The 19,212-nt window shown below is 39.7% G+C and overlaps 1 protein-coding gene across 6 annotated transcripts in view; it reads right to left on the bottom strand.

Moving 5' to 3' along the window:
• The window catches only part of LOC115451759 (signal transducer and activator of transcription 5B), a 67,867-nt gene that overhangs the window by 42,166 nt on the left and 6,489 nt on the right, over positions 1-19,212 (bottom strand). For all 6 annotated transcript variants that reach the window (XM_037436417.1, XM_037436412.1, XM_037436415.1 and 3 more), the window contains exons 2-9: positions 16,003-16,048; positions 15,072-15,129; positions 6,093-6,169; positions 5,368-5,517; positions 4,163-4,286; positions 3,210-3,330; positions 2,073-2,176; positions 91-197 (exon numbers count right to left, since the gene is read on the bottom strand). In XM_037436417.1, the coding sequence (XP_037292314.1) occupies positions 91-197; positions 2,073-2,176; positions 3,210-3,330; positions 4,163-4,286; positions 5,368-5,517; positions 6,093-6,169; positions 15,072-15,122 (734 nt within the window). In that variant the 5' untranslated portion in view covers positions 15,123-15,129; positions 16,003-16,048. The remainder of the gene's footprint in view (positions 1-90; positions 198-2,072; positions 2,177-3,209; positions 3,331-4,162; positions 4,287-5,367; positions 5,518-6,092; positions 6,170-15,071; positions 15,130-16,002; positions 16,049-19,212) is intronic.

The raw sequence follows: 19,212 nt of genomic DNA on the forward strand, positions 1-19,212 counted from the left end.
TGTGAGGGCGGGAAATCTGGGCGGATATAAAATACATCCTACCACCAGTAAGGTTTAAGCAGGATAAAGGTCCACTATGCCGGTACTTACTTGATAAGCTCGTCATCCAAGACTTGGCTTTGCAGTTGTCGCAGCATCGCGATGTTGTCCTTCATGTGGTCCACCAGCTCGATCTGCGACTGGCTTATTTGGGCTACCTGTAACAAACAATAATACACCCACATTCTGAGACAAATTTAATGACATTTCATATGAAACCCGCCATATTGGCAGTCGTAGGTCGCATTCCGGGATGAGCTTGTGTATATCTGGGTCTTGGCACAATGGTGTCCAGGGGTAATCATCTCTCGTCAGTCGACATTCTATTGGACCCCACTCCACTCACCATCAGGTGCAGTGAGGTCACTATATGATATAAAAAAAAAATGATTGAATCGACCTAAAAAATATGAGCTATTCCTTTTAATAGCTATTGAATGATATACCCGATATAGACTTGGTTATTTATATTTAGCTTTTGAGTTTTATAAGTTCTTTTTATATGAGAAACAGCGATAGCCTAGTTGGGCCTGGAACGGACTGCCGAGAAGAAGGGTCGTATAAAAATTATCAAGCATGTGATATATCAGAGATGATATTGCACTTTAAAGAGGTTAATTAAGTTTTTTTTTAGGTATCGAACTACAATCATCATCGGAGGAAACCTGCGAATGGAATACTGGAAGCCCCCGGCTTAGCATCTGCAAAACCTGGAGGAAAGTTGGGAGATAGCTTGGAAGGAAGTGTGGGAGAAGGATAAGGGACCTTCTAAGGATGGGAACAAGCGGCGATAGCTTAGTTGGGTGTGGAACGGACTGCCAAGACGAATAAATAAAAATGCTTTATTCATCACGTAGGCGAACATGGTTACACTTATGATAAGTCAAGGTACATGAGAATATTTAATTATTACTTAATTAAATTAGCTTATATAAAAAAAGACAATTTATATTGAAAATAAAATAAATGAAAAATATACTTAGTAAACAAAGAAGCCAGCTCGGGCTGGCAGGGAAGATGAAATAAAATGATGTATATATGTATTTTTGAATAAGCAATAACGGAGAAACGCGTCGTGATCCTCATCGGTGAGGACAATAAAAGCCCTAACCTAGCTAACCTACCAGCCTTTCACTAACTACCTAAGCGATGACTACCAGAAGAAGAAAGGCAGAAAGAAACTCCGGGCTTTATTTTTTGTCATCAATTGTCCATTCTTTTATAATATTGTTATTAAATATATATATTTTTTAATAAGTCTTTTCTATACAAAGTCTGATTAATTATATAAGCTAATACACGCACATCACCGTAAAAGTGCGGAGAAAATCCACATAAAAGTATTTAACAATAACTAAAAATTTACGAAAAAAAACAATAATACTAAAAAAATTATAAAAAATAATGAAACGGTGTACAGCGTGCATACGCCTACATTTACAAACATAATATTTTCATTTCATATTTTGTCATAGATCTCGGTCAATATAATTTAGATTATATGTCCGCAGGTTTAAATCCCAAGGGCACATACCTCTGACTTTTCTAAAATCATGTGTGTATTCTTTGTGAATTTATCGTTCGCTTTAACGGTGAAGGAAAACATTGTAAGGAAACCTGCACATCTGAGAAGTTCTCCATAGGAATTTCGAAGGTGTGTGAAGTCTACCCGCACTACAGCGTGGTGGACTAAGGCCTAATCCCTCTCATTAGTAGAGGAGGCCTGTGCCCAACAGTGGGACAGTATATAATACAGGGCTCATATTATTATTATTTTTATTAAGAATGGGAAAAGGGTGGAAGGCCAGGAATTGTTCGCAAGCCCTCATAGGCCCCAATATGCAGGTACACCCATGAGGTATACACATTGAACTGTATTCCTAGAGCCGAGACAAATGTCCCCCGTGCGGACTGGAATGTGGAGACTGAGCGCACAAGAATTGCCGAAGGGGAAGGAGGGAGAGAAGGCAGGGGGGGGGGGGCTCTAAGTGAAATAAAGTTGCATCTATTAACATGTCCAGTAAATGACTTACAAACGCGTTGAGTTTCCTCTCCGTGTCCTCGATCTGTCCCCGCAGGCAAGCGACGAGGTCACGGCGCTCGTTCGTCATCGACTGCTGAAGGTAGTTCATGTGGCCTGGAAGGATCATCAATATAGACAGGGTCATTCGATGTACTGTGACTGCCTGGCTTAGTTGTACTGCATACGCAGTGCGGCAGTCTGAGGTGCTGGGTTTGAATTCCGAGCAGTGATATTTGGGTATTTGTGCTCAGTATCAGCTTGGAGTTTGGAATTTGTGCCCGATGTTAGGCTCGCTATATCACATCATGTGACGGAACACTTGGCGAAAAGTGCTCTGGATGCTCCTCTGCATACCCCTTCGGAGATAAATCCGTGATGTGTGTTTGTTTTTCTTAATAAACCGCCATAGTGGACCACGTTAGTGATCCGGGATCAGTCTGTGTACATCCGGTTCTACCAGGCCGGCATAATTGTGTCGACTGTCGAGGGGTAATCATCTCTCATCAGTCGACATTCTATTGGACTTCACTTACCATCAGATGCAGTGGGGTCACTATGGGGCCGTTCAAGTATTACGTAACGCAATTTTTGAAGATTTTTGACCCCCCCACCCCCGCATGTAACGCGCCGTAACGTTTATATGTACGCCCCCCCCCCCGCCTCAAAAAGTTATGTAATTGTAAGTTACAATTATTTTCTAATATTCACAATTATTTTACGCATAATACCGGGAAGTCGCTAAAATACTTTTGTTATTGTTTTAAAATAAAAAATACAATGTTACATAACGCTTTGTACGAACCCCCCCGCGCCTGTAACGCACCGTAACGTGTTACAAGACCCCCCCTCCCCTCCAAATTGCGTTACGTAACACTTGAACGGCGTCTATGCCGTAAAAAAATGTATTAACCCGGGAAGCATCTCAATGTTTGCCGGCAATCATGACAGCTACATTGACATTTACGTGTGTCACGGGAATATAACCTTATATACCACATAATAAGGTTATTTTTCCGTGACACGCGTAATGTCATGCAGCTGTCATGTTTGCCGGCAAACATTCCGTTGCTTTAAGTGTTAATAGGTAAATAAATAAAACATTTAACCCCCAAACTTTGACCCTTGCCTCCAAAAGTCCAACGCTCACCTTTGTTCTTCAAGCACTCGTGGTATTGCAGCGAGAAGGACTCTATGTTCGCTTGCAGGCTGCGGATCTCCTCGGCGGCCATGTTCACCTTCTGGCGAACGGTCTGAAGGCCTGTGATGAGCTGGAACAGAGGATGGAGTTTAATATTATATTTGTATCCCCCCTTCTTTTTTAACCGATTTCAAAGAAAGGAGGAGGTTATTGTAGCCCCCCCCCCCCCACCTTCGTTTCTTAACCGACTTCTTAAAAAGGAGGAGGTATTCAATTCGGTTGCTGTTTTTTTTTTTATTGTTCGCTACCTCAGAACTCGTGATTGGTGTTTAATATAATATATTTATATCCACTCCTTCTTTTTTTTAACCGACTTCAAACAACGAGGAGGTTCTCAATTCGGTTCATCCTGAGACATGAGATGTTAAGTCTTATGTCCATTAGTTAAACTACAATGTCCTTCAAACCTGAACACAACAGTGACTACACACTGCTTGGTGAAAATAGACATTGCGGTGTCACCTACCCAGGTGGACTCTCACATATGAGAGACCTACCAGTGAAGAGACATGGTGAAGTGTCGTAGTACCTCTACTTCCCCCAGCAATGGTAAAGTCAAATCAAATGCGTCATCAGAGGGTCTACTTCGAAAAACGAAACCCGTAGTTTCGGATGACGGATACGTTTGGTTACTACGAAGTGTTACGGATCCGATCCGTTCATCGCGATATTTCAGACATGGAATTTGTAAGAACTTATATCATCCCTTTTTAAAACCGTCTGCGCGGATAACGTTCCACAGCTTTCTCGAAAATATACGGAAAATTGATCACTAAAGTAAGCTTCAGAACGGTGACGGATCCGAAGTAATTTGGTAGTAGAGTTAAATCCGAAGTTCGTTTCTCGAAGTAGATCCTACTGGACCTTCGTCTCTCACTCACTTCCTACGCTGTGCTACATACCTCGCTGTATTTCCTCTCCGTCTGCGGCTGGGCGACGTACTGAGTGCCCATGGCGGCCTGGATCACTTCCATCTCCATCGCGAGGCAACGGCGCATGTACGCGTACAGCTCGTGCGGCGCGTGGCTGTACGGAAGAACGGCAATGGATTAAAAAAAAGTGGCAAAATGACAGTTGCTTATGACATTTTGTATTGACAGTGGCGGTTATTTTAGTTTCAAGGACAGTGTAGCCGATGTATTGGTTCCTAAGAGTGAGAAATTCAATGGAGTATCAGGTAGTATGTAATAAAGTAGTTTCCTACGTTTGATTACGTACATTATTGTATACGTTACAGAAAATAATACGAAAAATATATTCTTCTGTAAAATCAGAATCTAAATTGGTTAATCAAGCATTTATTCATATTTAAAATATTGTGTTCAAAAGTGGGGGCGTCGTGATATCGCGCTATCTCTTTTTTACGCACGCAGCTTTACGGCCGGTGACACTCTGTGACGTCACAGTTTGCAGTAGCACTTTCCACTATTTGATACGTAATTTCCTCATACCTGTATATTTACGCTATTGTATTGGGTATTACCTATAAAATAGTTGTATGTGGAAATAAATAAATAAAAAAAAATCTAGTCAAATGATTCGTATTCGGGGGATATATTTACCATCGAGTTATAAGGGAGACGGTGTCTCTAAATGGTGTCTATGTTCTTGGTTGGTCAGTGGAGGGGAGGGGGGGTGCTATTTGATACGTCTGTCTCTCATCACTAACAGTGTTTCGATAAAGTTTTGTAATTCTACCTATACAGGGTCATTTTGACATTGCGTTACTAAATGAAACCACATACTCGTCTTCACCTTTGCTGACATTGTGTCAAAAATCATACATTAATAACTAACATTTTCACCAAAAATGTTGGTTTTAGTATTCTAATTTCTTTATCATTTTGTAGTTTAATGTGAATATGGTGTGTGATGTATTTCTGACTGAAAGTATGATGTTGCTGCGACGAATTCTCTTAGAGTAGTAGTGGCATTAGGGCGCGTAAAATTAAAATAACTTTTTATTAATATTTATTTTGTTCGAAACTTTTTTATTATACATCTACGACTCAAGTAACTTATTGTAGTGTTATTTCCAAGTAGATAAGTATGTGGTTTCATTTAGTAACGCAATGTCAAAATGTCCCTGTATATTATGTAATCATACCTGTACTGTATATGGAAGTTCTTTGCAGCGTCCAGGAGTTTCATCTTGGTGACGAACAGCTCGGGGGAGAGCATCAGATCAGCATGGGTCTGGATCTCCTGCACCAGCTCGTTGACGAAGTTGCGCTGCTGGTCTTCCGGCTCCGTAGCCCTGTGTCATCAGATACAGCATAAACATCGGGACGGTCAAGGGTACTAATCCTTAAACTTACTTAATTCCAAAATATGTCATGTCTACACTACTTTTTTTTGTTTAAATAGTCAATTACTGTATTTTGTATTTTATATTTAAAATACAATATTTAAAAATATTTTAATATCCGCCCTGCATTGTATACTGTCCCACTGTTGGGCACGGGCCTCCTCTACGACTGAGAGGGAATAGGCCTTAGACCACCACGCTGGCCTAGTGCGGGTTGGTAGACTTCACACACCCTCGAAAATTCTTAATAGAGAATTTCTCAGGTATGCAAGTTTCCTCACGATGTTTCCCTTCTACGTAAAAGCAAGCGATAACACAGATAACATACATGACTTTAAAAATGTCAGAGGTGTGTTTGGGTTTTGAACCTGCGCTCATTCGTCTCGGCAGTCCGTTCGACTCCCAACTAAGCATACTCCGCTCCAATATCTTTTATAATTCGTATTAATATACGCGAGATAGTACTGTAATTTGCCGTTTAAAGCAAAGCATATATTTTGCCCAGATCTTAAGATATAACTTACCATATGCGACTTTCAATCCACGGTGCCAAGCAATGCCGAACCTCTATCGGGAAGATGTCCACGTAGATCATGCGGACCTGTGGCCAAATAAAAAAAATATCATCAATTGACGTGAATAATTCAAAGACCCCCCGAGGCAATAGGGTACCGGACTCATTTTTGTTCTTTACTATTATGAAATATTTACGTTATATTAATTATAACACAAAATGAATTATTAAAATCCAGTAAAAAATCAACAAGTTATAAGTCTTGGAATGTTGGTGGAAGGGGTAATTAACAAGAAACAGAAAAGAGACAAAATACCCACATTTGACGTCATTGGGAATTACGACGCGTGCGAAAGAAAGAGATGAAGCGATATCCCCACTTCGCGCCCACTTCTGCACGTTACAATATTTAAAATATGAATTACTCGCCCATTTTTTAACCAATTTTTATGCAGTTTTCGCAGAAGTGCTTCTTTTTCGTATTATTAACCATTTCATATAATAATGAACAAAATCAAACATAGGCCGGTTCCCTATTCTTGGTCCGAATGCACGCTCATGCACGGGGGACATTATGCCGCGACTCTAGGCACATAGTGTAATGTGTATACCTCTTGGTTGCCAAATACACATTGAGGTCTATAAGGGTTCGCGAACATCTCCCCTCCCTCTCCCTTCCAACCACCCTAACAAAGGTGCTCCTTCCTCTTCCTTCCCTCTATCCCCTCCCTTCTTCCTACCCGTGACCGAATAGCTGCGGGTTGCCAGCGTACTGTCCGCTGGCACCCTCAGTGATAGCAGTAAGGCCCACCAAATCTTCATTGGGACTGCCGTGGTTGCTAAGCCGGGGGATCGCTTGTACAGTGTTAGCAGGGTATCCGCGGAGATAACCGCGGCAGTTCCCAAAAAAATACAAAGGCGTCACTCATTTCTATGATACAACTTGAGAGACAGCCGACTTTATCTTTGTATTAAAAATTCTTTCCAACCCGAGCTTGCTTCTTTGTTTACTTTGTAGTCTTTCATTTGTTTTGACCAATATAAAATGTCTAGTTGTATAAGCGACTTTATTTAAGTAATAATTAAATATTCTCATGTACCTTGACTTATAAGCGCAACTATGTTCGCCTACGTGATCAATAAAGCATTTTATTTTAAACTAGTTGGCCCGACAGACGTTGTCCCGTCTTAACTATGAATTAGCAGCGCGCATTCTGTCAATCGCTGACAGTTATTTCAAACAATTGACAGTTATATAAAATTAATATTTTCGTTAAGTTTTCTTAAATTTTCTAATTTTCCGCCCAATTTTTTTAATTTTTCATTCATAAGAACCTTCTCCTGACAATAACAAACACAACAAAAAAATAGACGCGTGATGGCGTGACCAAGAGGAAATAGGGATTCGTTTTTTATATAGAATTATTTCCAACCCGAGCTTGCTTCTTTGTTTACTTTGCACTTTCATTTGTTTTGTTCAACATAAAATGTCTAGTTATATAAGCGACTTAATTTAAGTCATAATTTAATATTCTCATGTACCTTTACTTATAACTATGTTTGCCTACGTGATCAATAAAGCATTTTATTTTAAACTAGTTGGCCCGACAGACGTTGTCCCGTCTTAACTATGAATTTGCAGCGCGCATTCTGTCAATCGCTGACAGTTATTTCAAACAATTGACAGTTATATAAAATTAATATTTTCGTTAAGTTTTCTTAAATTTTCTAATTTTCAGCGCAATTTTTTGAATTATTTCTTTCATAAGAACCTTCTCCTGACAATAACAAACACAACAAAAAAAATTGTGAAATCGGTCCAGCCGTTCACGCGTGATGGCGTGACCAAGGTAAATAGGGATTCATTTTTATATATATATAGATATCCTACTAATATTATAAATACAAAAGTTTGTGACAATGGATTTGCTCGTATAAAAATAATAAAAAACGCCATACAGCGTTGTAACTGCCAAAGTGAATTAGGCTTTATTACAACACTCTAGGGCCGTTACCTATTAGCCTAATGTAATTAATAAGGCACATAATGCTACTAGCTTTTGCTCGCGGTTTCGCCCACGTGCATGAGTTTCTCGGATTAAAAGTCCCGCTATATATTTCTAGAATAGAAAGTACCCTATAGCCATCACAGGGTCAACTATCTCCAACATCATCATCATCAGCCCTGTATTATATACTGTCCCACTGCACCGCCTCCTCTACTACTGAGAGGGATTAGGCATTAGTCCACCACGCTGTAGTGCGGGCAGACTTCACAGCCTCAAAATTTCTATAGACAATTTCTAAGGTATGCAGGTTTCCTCACGATGTTTTCCTTCACAGTTAAAGCAAGCGATAATTCACAAATACACACATTACTTTAGAAAAGTTAGAGATGTTTTTGGTATTTGAACCTGCGGACATTCGTCTCGGCAGTCCGTTCCACACTCAACTAGGCTATCGCCATTTGTGTGTATATTAATTAAATAATGCCACACAACAGTTAATGAACAAAACATGGTCAATTATATTGCTCCTGTTACGGGCAAGTCTACACATTTATTACAGGTGTGAAACATCATTCATATAAAAGTTATAACGAATAAATTAAAATTACAAAACAATTAACAGAAACTATTTTACGACTTATATCGCGGTTAAACCTGTGTACAGAGGGTATACAAAGCCAAGGAAATATAAAACTTCAAATTCCGGAACGTATAAGCCAATTTAATAAAAAAAAATATTCACAAATACTTATAGTGTCTAATTCTTGTAAACCATAGCGCGATCTATATTTGAACTAGCGCCATCTATTGGCGGAAAGAGAAATTAAATTTTAATTTATTTTATAATCAGATTGAACAACCTGCATATCTGGGAAGTTCTCTGTAGGAATTTTGAGGGTGTGTGAAGTCTACCTACACTACAGCGTGATCTAAGGCCCAATCCGTCAGTAGTAGAAGAGGCCCGTGCAACAACGGGACAGTATATAATACATGGCTGATATATGTATAAAAATACACAACAGTTCATGCTTGTAACTAATAAAATATACGACAAAAAATACTATAGAGTAGACCTAAAAAATAATAAAAAGTCCCCCAACAATTTACCCCTGTGTTAGCTAATTATTCGACCTATTCCATCGATCATTATATATAGATATAACCTTTAAGTATAACTCGTTTTCACACATTACAAACTTGACTTAGGACGACAAAAATATAATACTTAACGATTTTTTTATATACATTTATAAAAATGTATTTCATCCAAAATCTATAGAAAAAAGAATTTTCAAAATGCAAGCAATAATAAATAAGTTATAAAGCTTTCAAATTTGGTGAAATGGAAGCTGTCAAATTACAGTAATAGTGTATTGTGACGTCACAGTACCACCGGCCATAACGCTGCGTGAGTGAGAAAAGGACAGCACGATATCTCCACCACGTCCCCACTTTCGCTCACAACAATATTTCAAATATGAATAACTGCTTTATTTTTCAACCAATTTTGATGCTGATTTCACAGAAGAATTTCTTTTTCATATTTCTTTCTGTTAAATGTAAAATAATAAACTAAATTAAACATAGGAAACCGCTCTATTTGCAAGACACCAAAATTGGTGACCAGGGGACAGGAGACCTGAGTATTTGATATAAATTCCAGCTTAATACCTCCACGCGTTCCTCAGAAAAAAGGTCTTGTCAGACGGACGGACAACAAAGTGATCCTATAAGAGTTCCGTTCTTTACTTTCGAAGTACGGAACCCTAAAAACATTCAACAGGTCCTTGAACCTCACATACTGTATATATTAGCTCAGTTGCAGTAAAAAACCAAATCCGCACCATATAAGCTGTAACAAAACCTTTCGCATGAATTATAATTAATTTAGTATAGCAGGTGGTTCGTTAACATTAAGCTAGAACAAAAACGTCCCTTGTAAAAAGTGCAGTTTAATCATTGTTATATTTCTTTGTATAGGTCAGAGATGCAGTTCATTAGTCAATGGATGTATGATCGTTAAAATACCGAACCAATATGGTGTTATACAATGTATATTTATAATTGTATACTCTAGACACGAACGTCCATATACACTATTTATTCATAAAAATAATTTTAACAAAGAATTAAACCACCTTCACAAACCACCCAAAACTAAAAAATAATTTCACATAAGTATATATTGGATTATATTGGATGTAAGCGGCGATAGCCTAGTTGGGTGTGGAACGGACTGCGAAGACGAATGTCCGCAGGTTCAAATCCCAAGGGCACACACCTCTGACTTTTCTAAAAATCATGTGTGTATTCTTTGTGAATTTATCGTTCGCTTTAACGGTGAAGGAAAACATCGTGAGGAAACCTGCACATCTGAGAAGTTCTCTATAGGAATTTCGAAGGTGTGTGAAGTCTACCAATCCGCACTAGACCAGCGTGGTGGACTAAGGCCTAATCCCTCTCAGTAGTAGAGGAGGCCCGTGCTCAGCAGTGGGCAAGTATATAATACAGGGCTGATATTATTATATTATATAAATATTGGATACCAATTTTGGAGTCAGTGCCTAATTAAAATTGCTAGTTAAGCTACATAAATACATTAATAAATATACGAAAACAATGTGCTGCCAGCGTACAAAGTCAGCAAGTCAGATCGTCACCGGAGATGAACACACCGCCGCAGCACAGCAAATGGAAGCTATTAAGGAAATATTAAAATATTATGAGCGAATTCTGAGGTAACAAATATACGAAAAAAAAATCACGTCGAATTGATAACCTCCTACTTTTTTTGAAGTCGGTTAAAAATCTAAACTAAAATGGCGACCAAAACGTCACTATAATCTATTTATTCACTTGAGCAAATAATTTTACTTATTTGACTGATATTTTTTATTCAAATCCAGGTTTACACTTAAGACTCGAGTTCTTATATCATGAGCGCCACTCCGTACACAACCACAAGCTGTCAATATTGACCATACTAAATCAGTTTGAATGGATTGCAGTTCAATTCAGTTGAACACAGTAAATGTTCGGAACGCCAAATCTAGTACTTATTACATATGTATTGATTTATAAAAAATAACATCTATTTCTATTAATCACATTATGCAAATGGATGGAAAAAAATCGCTTATTCTTTTTTGTTGTGTTAAATATTATGAGAAGGTTCTTATGAAAGAAAAAGTTAAGGAAGTTTAGCGGAACATTAGAAAACTCAACGACAACATTAATTTTACATAACTGTCAGTTGTTTGAAATAACTGTCAGCGATTGACAGAAACGTGTATCATAGAGCATTACAATAATAAACACTATGTTTTTGAATAATATTTTTTTTTATAAATTGTACCAATTCGAATTCAATATACATAGTCAAGACAGAACGTCTTTCGGTTCAGCTAATGTTATATAAACATTTAGATATTATTCTATTAGAACACGGAATCTTAGAACTAAAAATAAACCCAATTGGTTTTAGACAAATTTTTGTTCTTTATGTTGACCAAATATTGATGCTCCGCTCCTATTGGACATAGCGTGATGTTAGCCTATAGCTTTTCTCGATAAATGGGCTATCAAACACTAAAAGAATTTTCCAAATCGAACCAGTAGTTCCTGAGATTAGCGCGTTCAAACAAACAAACTCTTCAGTTTTATATAATAGTATAGATACAGATTAACCCCCTTATTCATAGACGTTATTTATCTAAGGACGGAGCTTTGCTGTGATAACAAGTCTGTTTCTCAGTACTGACGGCATGGCAGCCTTCGCAGTGCGTAGACATAGGGCCGTTGTGATTGGCTAATATTGAGATACAACTTGAATCTAGTTGGCTGTCAGATAAACAAAGCTGAAACAGACTTGTTATCGAAGCTTTGCTCCGTCCTTAGATAAATAACGTCTATGAATAAGGGGGTAACTATATATAAAATATAACATATAGATTAGTTAAAATCCGGTAAAAATCAACAATTTAAAAGCCTTTTAATTTCCGTAGAAGGGGTGTCAAGAAAAAACGCGCAATACAAGTTGACTCCCCCGCCGTGTTGAAGCATAGCATAGCTCTTTTATTCTTAATGAGTTGACAGACGAAGGTCAAGGGTAAGGCTCGACCGAGACGGGTTTTTCAATCTCGGCCGAGACCGAGACCGAGACCGAGAATGAAATAAAATCTCGGCCGAGACCGAGAATAGACAAATCAAATAAACTATGAAAAATTTGTTAACTGTATACTACAGTAGGCACTGTTTTATAAAAAAAACCGCTTAACAATCAAAGTCAAATAACATAATATAGTATAAAATTTCTTTTTCGGTATTTTCACCCTTCAAAGAGTGTCTCCTTTTATCGTACAAGTAATAACTCAGCAAAACAATACTTATAAAAATAATTTTAACAAAAAATTTTACCGCCTTCAAAAACCACTCAAAGCCAAAAAATAATTTCACATAACAGGTAGGTATGTGAGGTATATAGGAAATTTATTATACTATATATATATATTATACTATGCAACAAATATAGCTTAACTAGCAATTTTAATTAGGCACCGACTCCAAAATTGGTATCCAATATATACCTGTTATGTGAAATTATTTTTTGGTTTTGAGTGGTTTTTAAAGGCGGTTTAATTTTTTGTTAAAATTATTTTTATTTTTTGATTTTTTGTGTTAGTAAAAATAGACCGTCTCGATGGCGTGTTTCACTCACGATACGACTATTGCACTGAGGAGTTACACCTCTGAGTACTCCTGAAAAGGGGAAAAGGTGTGATGCTATATATATTGTATGTAAGAAGTAGATTCAAGCAAACCTAACGCAAAAACACAACTGATATATTTCGATCATAGTACAACTATTGCCCTGTGGTGTTACATCTCTGCCTACCCCTAAATATGGGGAAAAGGTGTGATGCTAAATACATATATGTATGCATGTAAGAAGTAGAGTCAACTAAACCCAACCCAAAAACACAACTGATATGTTTCACACACAGACTATCGCGCTGAAATGTTACGCCCTTGCCTACCCCTGACACTCGGAAAAGATGTTATGCTATATGTATAAGTATATGAGAAGTACACTCAACCAAACTGAATGCAAAAACATAACTAAAAAAGTCATAGGAAAGCAAAATTCGCGATTTCGTTTTCTAGGACGACATAATTACTCTAGTTTTTTTAGTTTTAAAACCAGTTAGTTTTAAAAAATTATGGGACCAATCTGGAGAGAAATTCTTTCGAATAAAAAAAAAATTCCAAATCGGTTCATAAATGAGCGAGTTCTGAGGTAACAAACATACAAAAGAAAAAAAAAACATTCCCGTTGAATTGATAACCTCCTCCTTTTTTTGAAGTTTGTTAAAAAGTACTTACATTTATACAATTTATACGATGTATTAAATATTGGATCCCACTGGTGGGAACATCTCTCCTTTACTACTGAGAGGGTTTAGGCATTCACCAAGCTGGCCTAATGTGGGTTTGTTACTTACTTTTATTAACTACAATATTTTAACTAATTTCTATTTAACAACAATGGCTAAATAAACCGTGAACGAACGGCGCGAAGGCGGCCGCAGTTCACCAACTGGGACTCCAACCAATCACAACGCAGACTGCCTACTCACTCACTCACACCGAGCGACGAATATGGCCGCGCGCTGATTTGAATCTCATTCTGTTCCGAACAAAGTTTCTCGGCAATTGCCGAGAATCTCGGCGGTTTTTAGCCGAGAACCGAGACAAAATTCTCGGCTGGATTTAGAGCCGAGAATGCCGAGACCGAGACCGAGACCGAGATCTCGGTCGAGCCTTAGTCAAGGGTGTTATGTCGAGGAGGCGGTGGGCCACTTCTAGGGTTGCCAACAATTCTTCGGTGAAATATAGTATTTTTAAAAACAAGTTATAAAAAAATATTATACACTTCATAAAAATATAGTATTTAATGGAATAAGCAAAAAATAAACATATGTATTTGTTACTGCTTTATTTCATTATAAGGAGCGTTCCTCTTTTATGAAGGATTTGTTTATTGGGTTGAGGTGTTGAAAATATAGTGTTTTTGCGTACTATAAATTTCTTAAACAGTATATAGTACGAAGACTAAAACATATAAATATATTTTTTTTATAGCTGTGAATAACGAGACGAGCTTGCCGTTCGTCTGATGGTAAGCGATACCTATAAACAGTAGTAACACCAACACCTTGAATTACAAAGTATTTGGTATTCCACTGCGCTCGCCATCCCGAGTTAAGTCTTATTATGTCCAGTAGTTACATTGGCTACAATGTCCTTCACACCGGAACGCAACAGTGGCTACACACTGCTTGTCAGAAATAGACATTGCGGTGGTACATACCCAGGCGGACTCTCACATATGAAAGACCTACTACGAGTACAATACTACATATTATAATACGGTTGGCAACCCTAGCCAGCTCCGTTATTAGATGCTTTGCTCCCCCCTCGCTCCTTGATACCTACTACTACATCCGGCCGTTACAAGCACACCCTTCCCCCCGCACCCCGCACACGTCCCGCTCGCTACGTACGGCGGCGCGGACGGTATGGTTGATCTATCAATTCCACGTGAGTTTTCATTGTTATTATTATTTTTAAGTAATATTTTATACCAAAATCTAACTTAGGTGTTTCGACTTCATGGTATACAATCCTGGATTTGTAAATAGGCCGTAAAGGCCGCGGCTTATGGGCGGCAGTCTCTTAGGGGCGGCAGATTTCAGAGGACGCTCACTCGATTTAATTAATCATTCGTTTATTTAACTTTGGTGCCTTCCATAATACAAACCAATGGATAATTATTAAGTATTTTAGAAACCTACATACATCATAAACCTACCTACACGGGGCGGCGGAAAAGTGGCCTACACTCATAAAAAATATAAATCCGGCACTGATGGCAGACAAAAAATCTTGTATAAATAGCCAGGAAAAGAGAGATGTCATACCTTCTGCAAACTATCCGGCGGAAGCTGCTGCGCTCTCGCCCACAGCGACATCTTGTACCTGCAACAGTGAACCTTAATTAAAATGCGCGAAGGTCTATTATAATGATTTCACGAATGTTAGACATTGCAATAGGGTACCGGACTCATTTTTGTTCTATACTATCATCAAATATTTACATAATATAAATTATAACACAGAAGGAATTATTAAAATCCGGTAAAAAATAAACAAGTTATAATTCTTTGAATGTCGGTAGAAGGGGTAATTAACAAGAAACAGAAAAGAGACGACATACCCACATTTGATGTCATCGGGAATTACGACACGTGCGAAAGAAAGAGATGAAGCGATATCCCTACAACGCGCCCACTTCTGCACGTTACAATACTTGAAATATGAATTGCTCACTCATTTTTTAACCAATTTTTATGCAGTTTTCGCCGGAGTGCTTCTTTTTCGTATTATTAACCATTACATATAGAATAATGAACAAAATCAAACATAGGCCGGTTCCCTATTGAATATATAACGGATTTTATCGGGGTTTTAATATTTGGAACCCGAAGGACCGGCTGCTTTTTTCCTTTATTGCCTTTGTAGACATACGAGCAAGGGATCTGCCTGATGTTAAGGAGCATGCGCCATCCATGGACTTCGCAATGCCAGATGCACAACCGTTGCTTACCGAAGTATATTTGACCCTTACTTGGCTAGGTTAGTTATTAAAGAAACATGAACGCAACCTCCTTGTGATGTAATTTATTGTGACTGCATAGGTTTCTTCTAAAAACAAAATACTGTACGTTCTATCTTCTTTCACGTTTCAACTCGTAATTTCCTGATAAAAACTAACTCCGTTTGTATACGATAATTTATTATTTTATCAGTTATTGTCCTGGTCGGATAATTTATTGAGCAATTTCTACTTACCAATTGACTCAAACTGGTGTTGAAAAATGTTTTCTTAAACTCTTTTCTGTAAAGAAAAATGTGATATTAATAACATTGCTTACAACTAAGGCCTTAGAGTTCCTACCCTTTTCAACATTTTTGCCCCTATGATCTATGTGAAAAACAAATTTTACCCCACCTTCAAAATGTTATGAACACAATACAAGCAAATACAAACATCTATATTAATGTAGTTTCATCATAGTAATGAAGATCATCTATAGTAATGAAGATTTTCGGGCTAAAGTTTTCCGTTATAAAAGTCACGCTATATATTTTCCCGGGAGCCTATGTTCTTCCCAGGTTCTCAAACTGTCTCCATACCAAATTTCATCTTAATACGTTGGGTAGTTTTTGAGACATTCAGGCAGACAGATACAGCGGGGTACTTTGTTTTATAATATATTTTTGTAGAACTTTTAAAGAGGAACAATCCCGTCATACATCATTGTTGCATAACTTTAACCGTTTACGCAAGCACACGCAACGGAAGCTCTCAAAAGTAATAAATTTTACTGCTCCGCTCCTATTGGTCATAATAATAATAATTATTATTATTATGACCATCATCATCATTTCAGCCCTTGAATCGTCCACTGCTGGACATAGGCCTCCCCCATTGAGCGCCACAGGGACCGGTTCTGGGCCGCCCTCATCCATCGGACTCCGGCGACCCTGACCAGATCGTCGGTCCATCTCGTGGGGGGCCTGCCTACGCTGCGTCTCCCGGTTCGTGGTCGCCACTCCAGAACTTTTCTGCCCCAACGGCCATCAGTTCTACGAGCTATGTGCCCTGCCCACTGCCACTTGAGTTTCGCAACTCTAAGGGCTATTTCGGTTACTTTGGTTTTCCTGCGGATCACCTCGTTTGTGATTCGATCCCGCAAGGAAACTCCGAGCATAGCCCTCTCCATTGCCCTCTGAGTGACTTTCAACCTTCTGACAAGGCCCATAGTGAGCGACCACGTCTCACTTCCATATGTCATCACTGGCAACACACACTGGTCAAAGACTTTCGTCTTGAGACACTGCGGTATTCGGGACGAGAAGATGTGTCGGAGCCTCCCGAACGCTGCCCAGCCGAGTTGGATTCGACGAGTGACCTCTTTCTCGAAGTTGGACCTACCTAATTGGACTGTTTGTCCCAGGTAGACGTACTCGTCGACAACTTCAAGTGTAGCGTCTCCTATCTTGACAGGGGTGGGTCTGACATGGTGGTTAGACATGACTTTTGTCTTATCCATGTTCATTCTGAGACCCACTTGTTGGGAAACGCTATTGAGGTCATCGAGCATTGCGCTAAGGTCTTCTAGGGTCTCAGCCATGACTACGATATCGTCGGCAAATCGAAGGTGAGTCAAATACTCGCCGTTGATGTTGATGCCGAGTCCTCTCCAGTCCAGAAGCTTGAAGACGTCTTCCAGTGCAGCGGTGAACAGTTTCGGAGATATTACATCTCCCTGTCTCACGCCACGCTGTAGCTGGATAGGTTTCGAGTACTGATCCTGGAGGCGGACTGACATGGTGGCGTTTTCGTATAGGCACTTCAACACTTCAATATACCGATAGTCAATTTGGCACCTCTGGAGAGACTGAAGCACTGCCCAGGTCTCGATCGAATCGAAGGCTTTCTCATAGTCCACAAACGCTAGACAGAGGGGCCGGTTATACTCCTCGGACTTCTGTATAACCTGCCGCAGCGTGTGTATATGGTCTATGGTACTATAGCCTTTTCGGAATCCGGCTTGTTCGTGAGGCTGGAAGTCATCGAGACTGTTAGCAAGCAAGACGATTCGTGATGACTCTCGAGAACAGCTTGTAGACGTGACTCAGGAGCGAGATGGGTCTGTAATTCTTTAAAAGGGTTTTATCGCCCTTTTTAAAGAAGAGCACCACCACGCTCCTGTGCCATGCCTGGGGCGTGGTACCCTCGTGAATGACGGAATTGAATAGTTTTTGGAGAGCCTCTAATATTGGCTGTCCGCCCGCTTTTAGAAGCTCTGCTGTTATTCCGTCATCACCCGGAGCCTTGTTGTTTTTCAGCTGCCCGAGAGCCATACTAATCTCGCACAGGTCGATGTCCGGGATGTCTTCGGTATAGTGTCGGATTAGTGGGGCTCTTGGATCTGTGGCCGCACTGCAAACAGGTCGTCGTGTTGACGTGTATAACTGTCCGTAGAACTTCTCTACCTCACCCATGAGCTCCGGTCGGGAAGATATAATCCTGCCGTCCTCGGTCTTCAGTTTGGTCAGCAGGCTTTGCCCAATGGACAGATCCCTGGCGAACACCTTAGAGCCCCTGTTCCGCTCAATAGCCTCTTCAACACATTTAGTGTTGAATTGGCGTATATCACGTTTCAGGGACTTACAGATCTGTCGATTGAGCCTCCGGCAGACTGTCACGTCACCAGAAGACTGCAGGACCATCTTGCGTCTTTCTACCATGAGCTGTAGGGTGGGATCTGAGATCTTTTGAGTTCTTTTTGGACGCTGGGTCTTAAAGAACTTAGACCCAGTCGTCTGGACAGTTTTCACGAGCCTGTTGCTATACTCATCCACATCTACGCACTCACCTAAGCACTCGAAGCGGTTCCGGAGTTCGAGCTGAAAGCTCTCGGGGTTTTTGATATGGGAAGATGCTGGTCGGAGCATGGACTTCATCAGTCGAGACCTCTCAAGCGATACGTTAAGATTCAATGTGCCTCTTACCATTCGGTGATCACTCCCGGTTTTCACCGCATTGATCACAGAGACATCATTGAATATACGCCGTTTGGTCGACATGATGAAGTCAATCTCATTTCTGGTAGCACCCTTGGGACTCAGCCAGGTCCACTTGCGCTGACTACGCTTTTGAAGAAGGAGTTCATCATAAAGAGTCCCTCCCTCTCCATGTAGTCGGCCAGCAGCTGACCCCGCGCGTTCCGTTGCCCATACCCAAATTTCCCCATTTTCAGCTCGTTGCCGCTACGTGTGCCCAGTTTCGCGTTGAAGTCCCCCATAACAACGGTGAAGTAGGTCTGGGAGCTATGTATAGCCCGAGATATATCCTCGTACATAGCCTCCACCTCATTATCGGAGTGTGCCGAGGTCGGGGCGTAGACCTGAATAACCTTCAGCGAATACCGTTTGGTGATTCTGAGTATCAGGTACGCCACCCTTGCCGACACACTCTCGATCTTCACGACG

This window comes from Manduca sexta, chromosome 1 (genome assembly GCF_014839805.1).
Source record: "Manduca sexta isolate Smith_Timp_Sample1 chromosome 1, JHU_Msex_v1.0, whole genome shotgun sequence".
In the NCBI taxonomy this organism is placed as follows: domain Eukaryota; kingdom Metazoa; phylum Arthropoda; class Insecta; order Lepidoptera; family Sphingidae; genus Manduca; species Manduca sexta.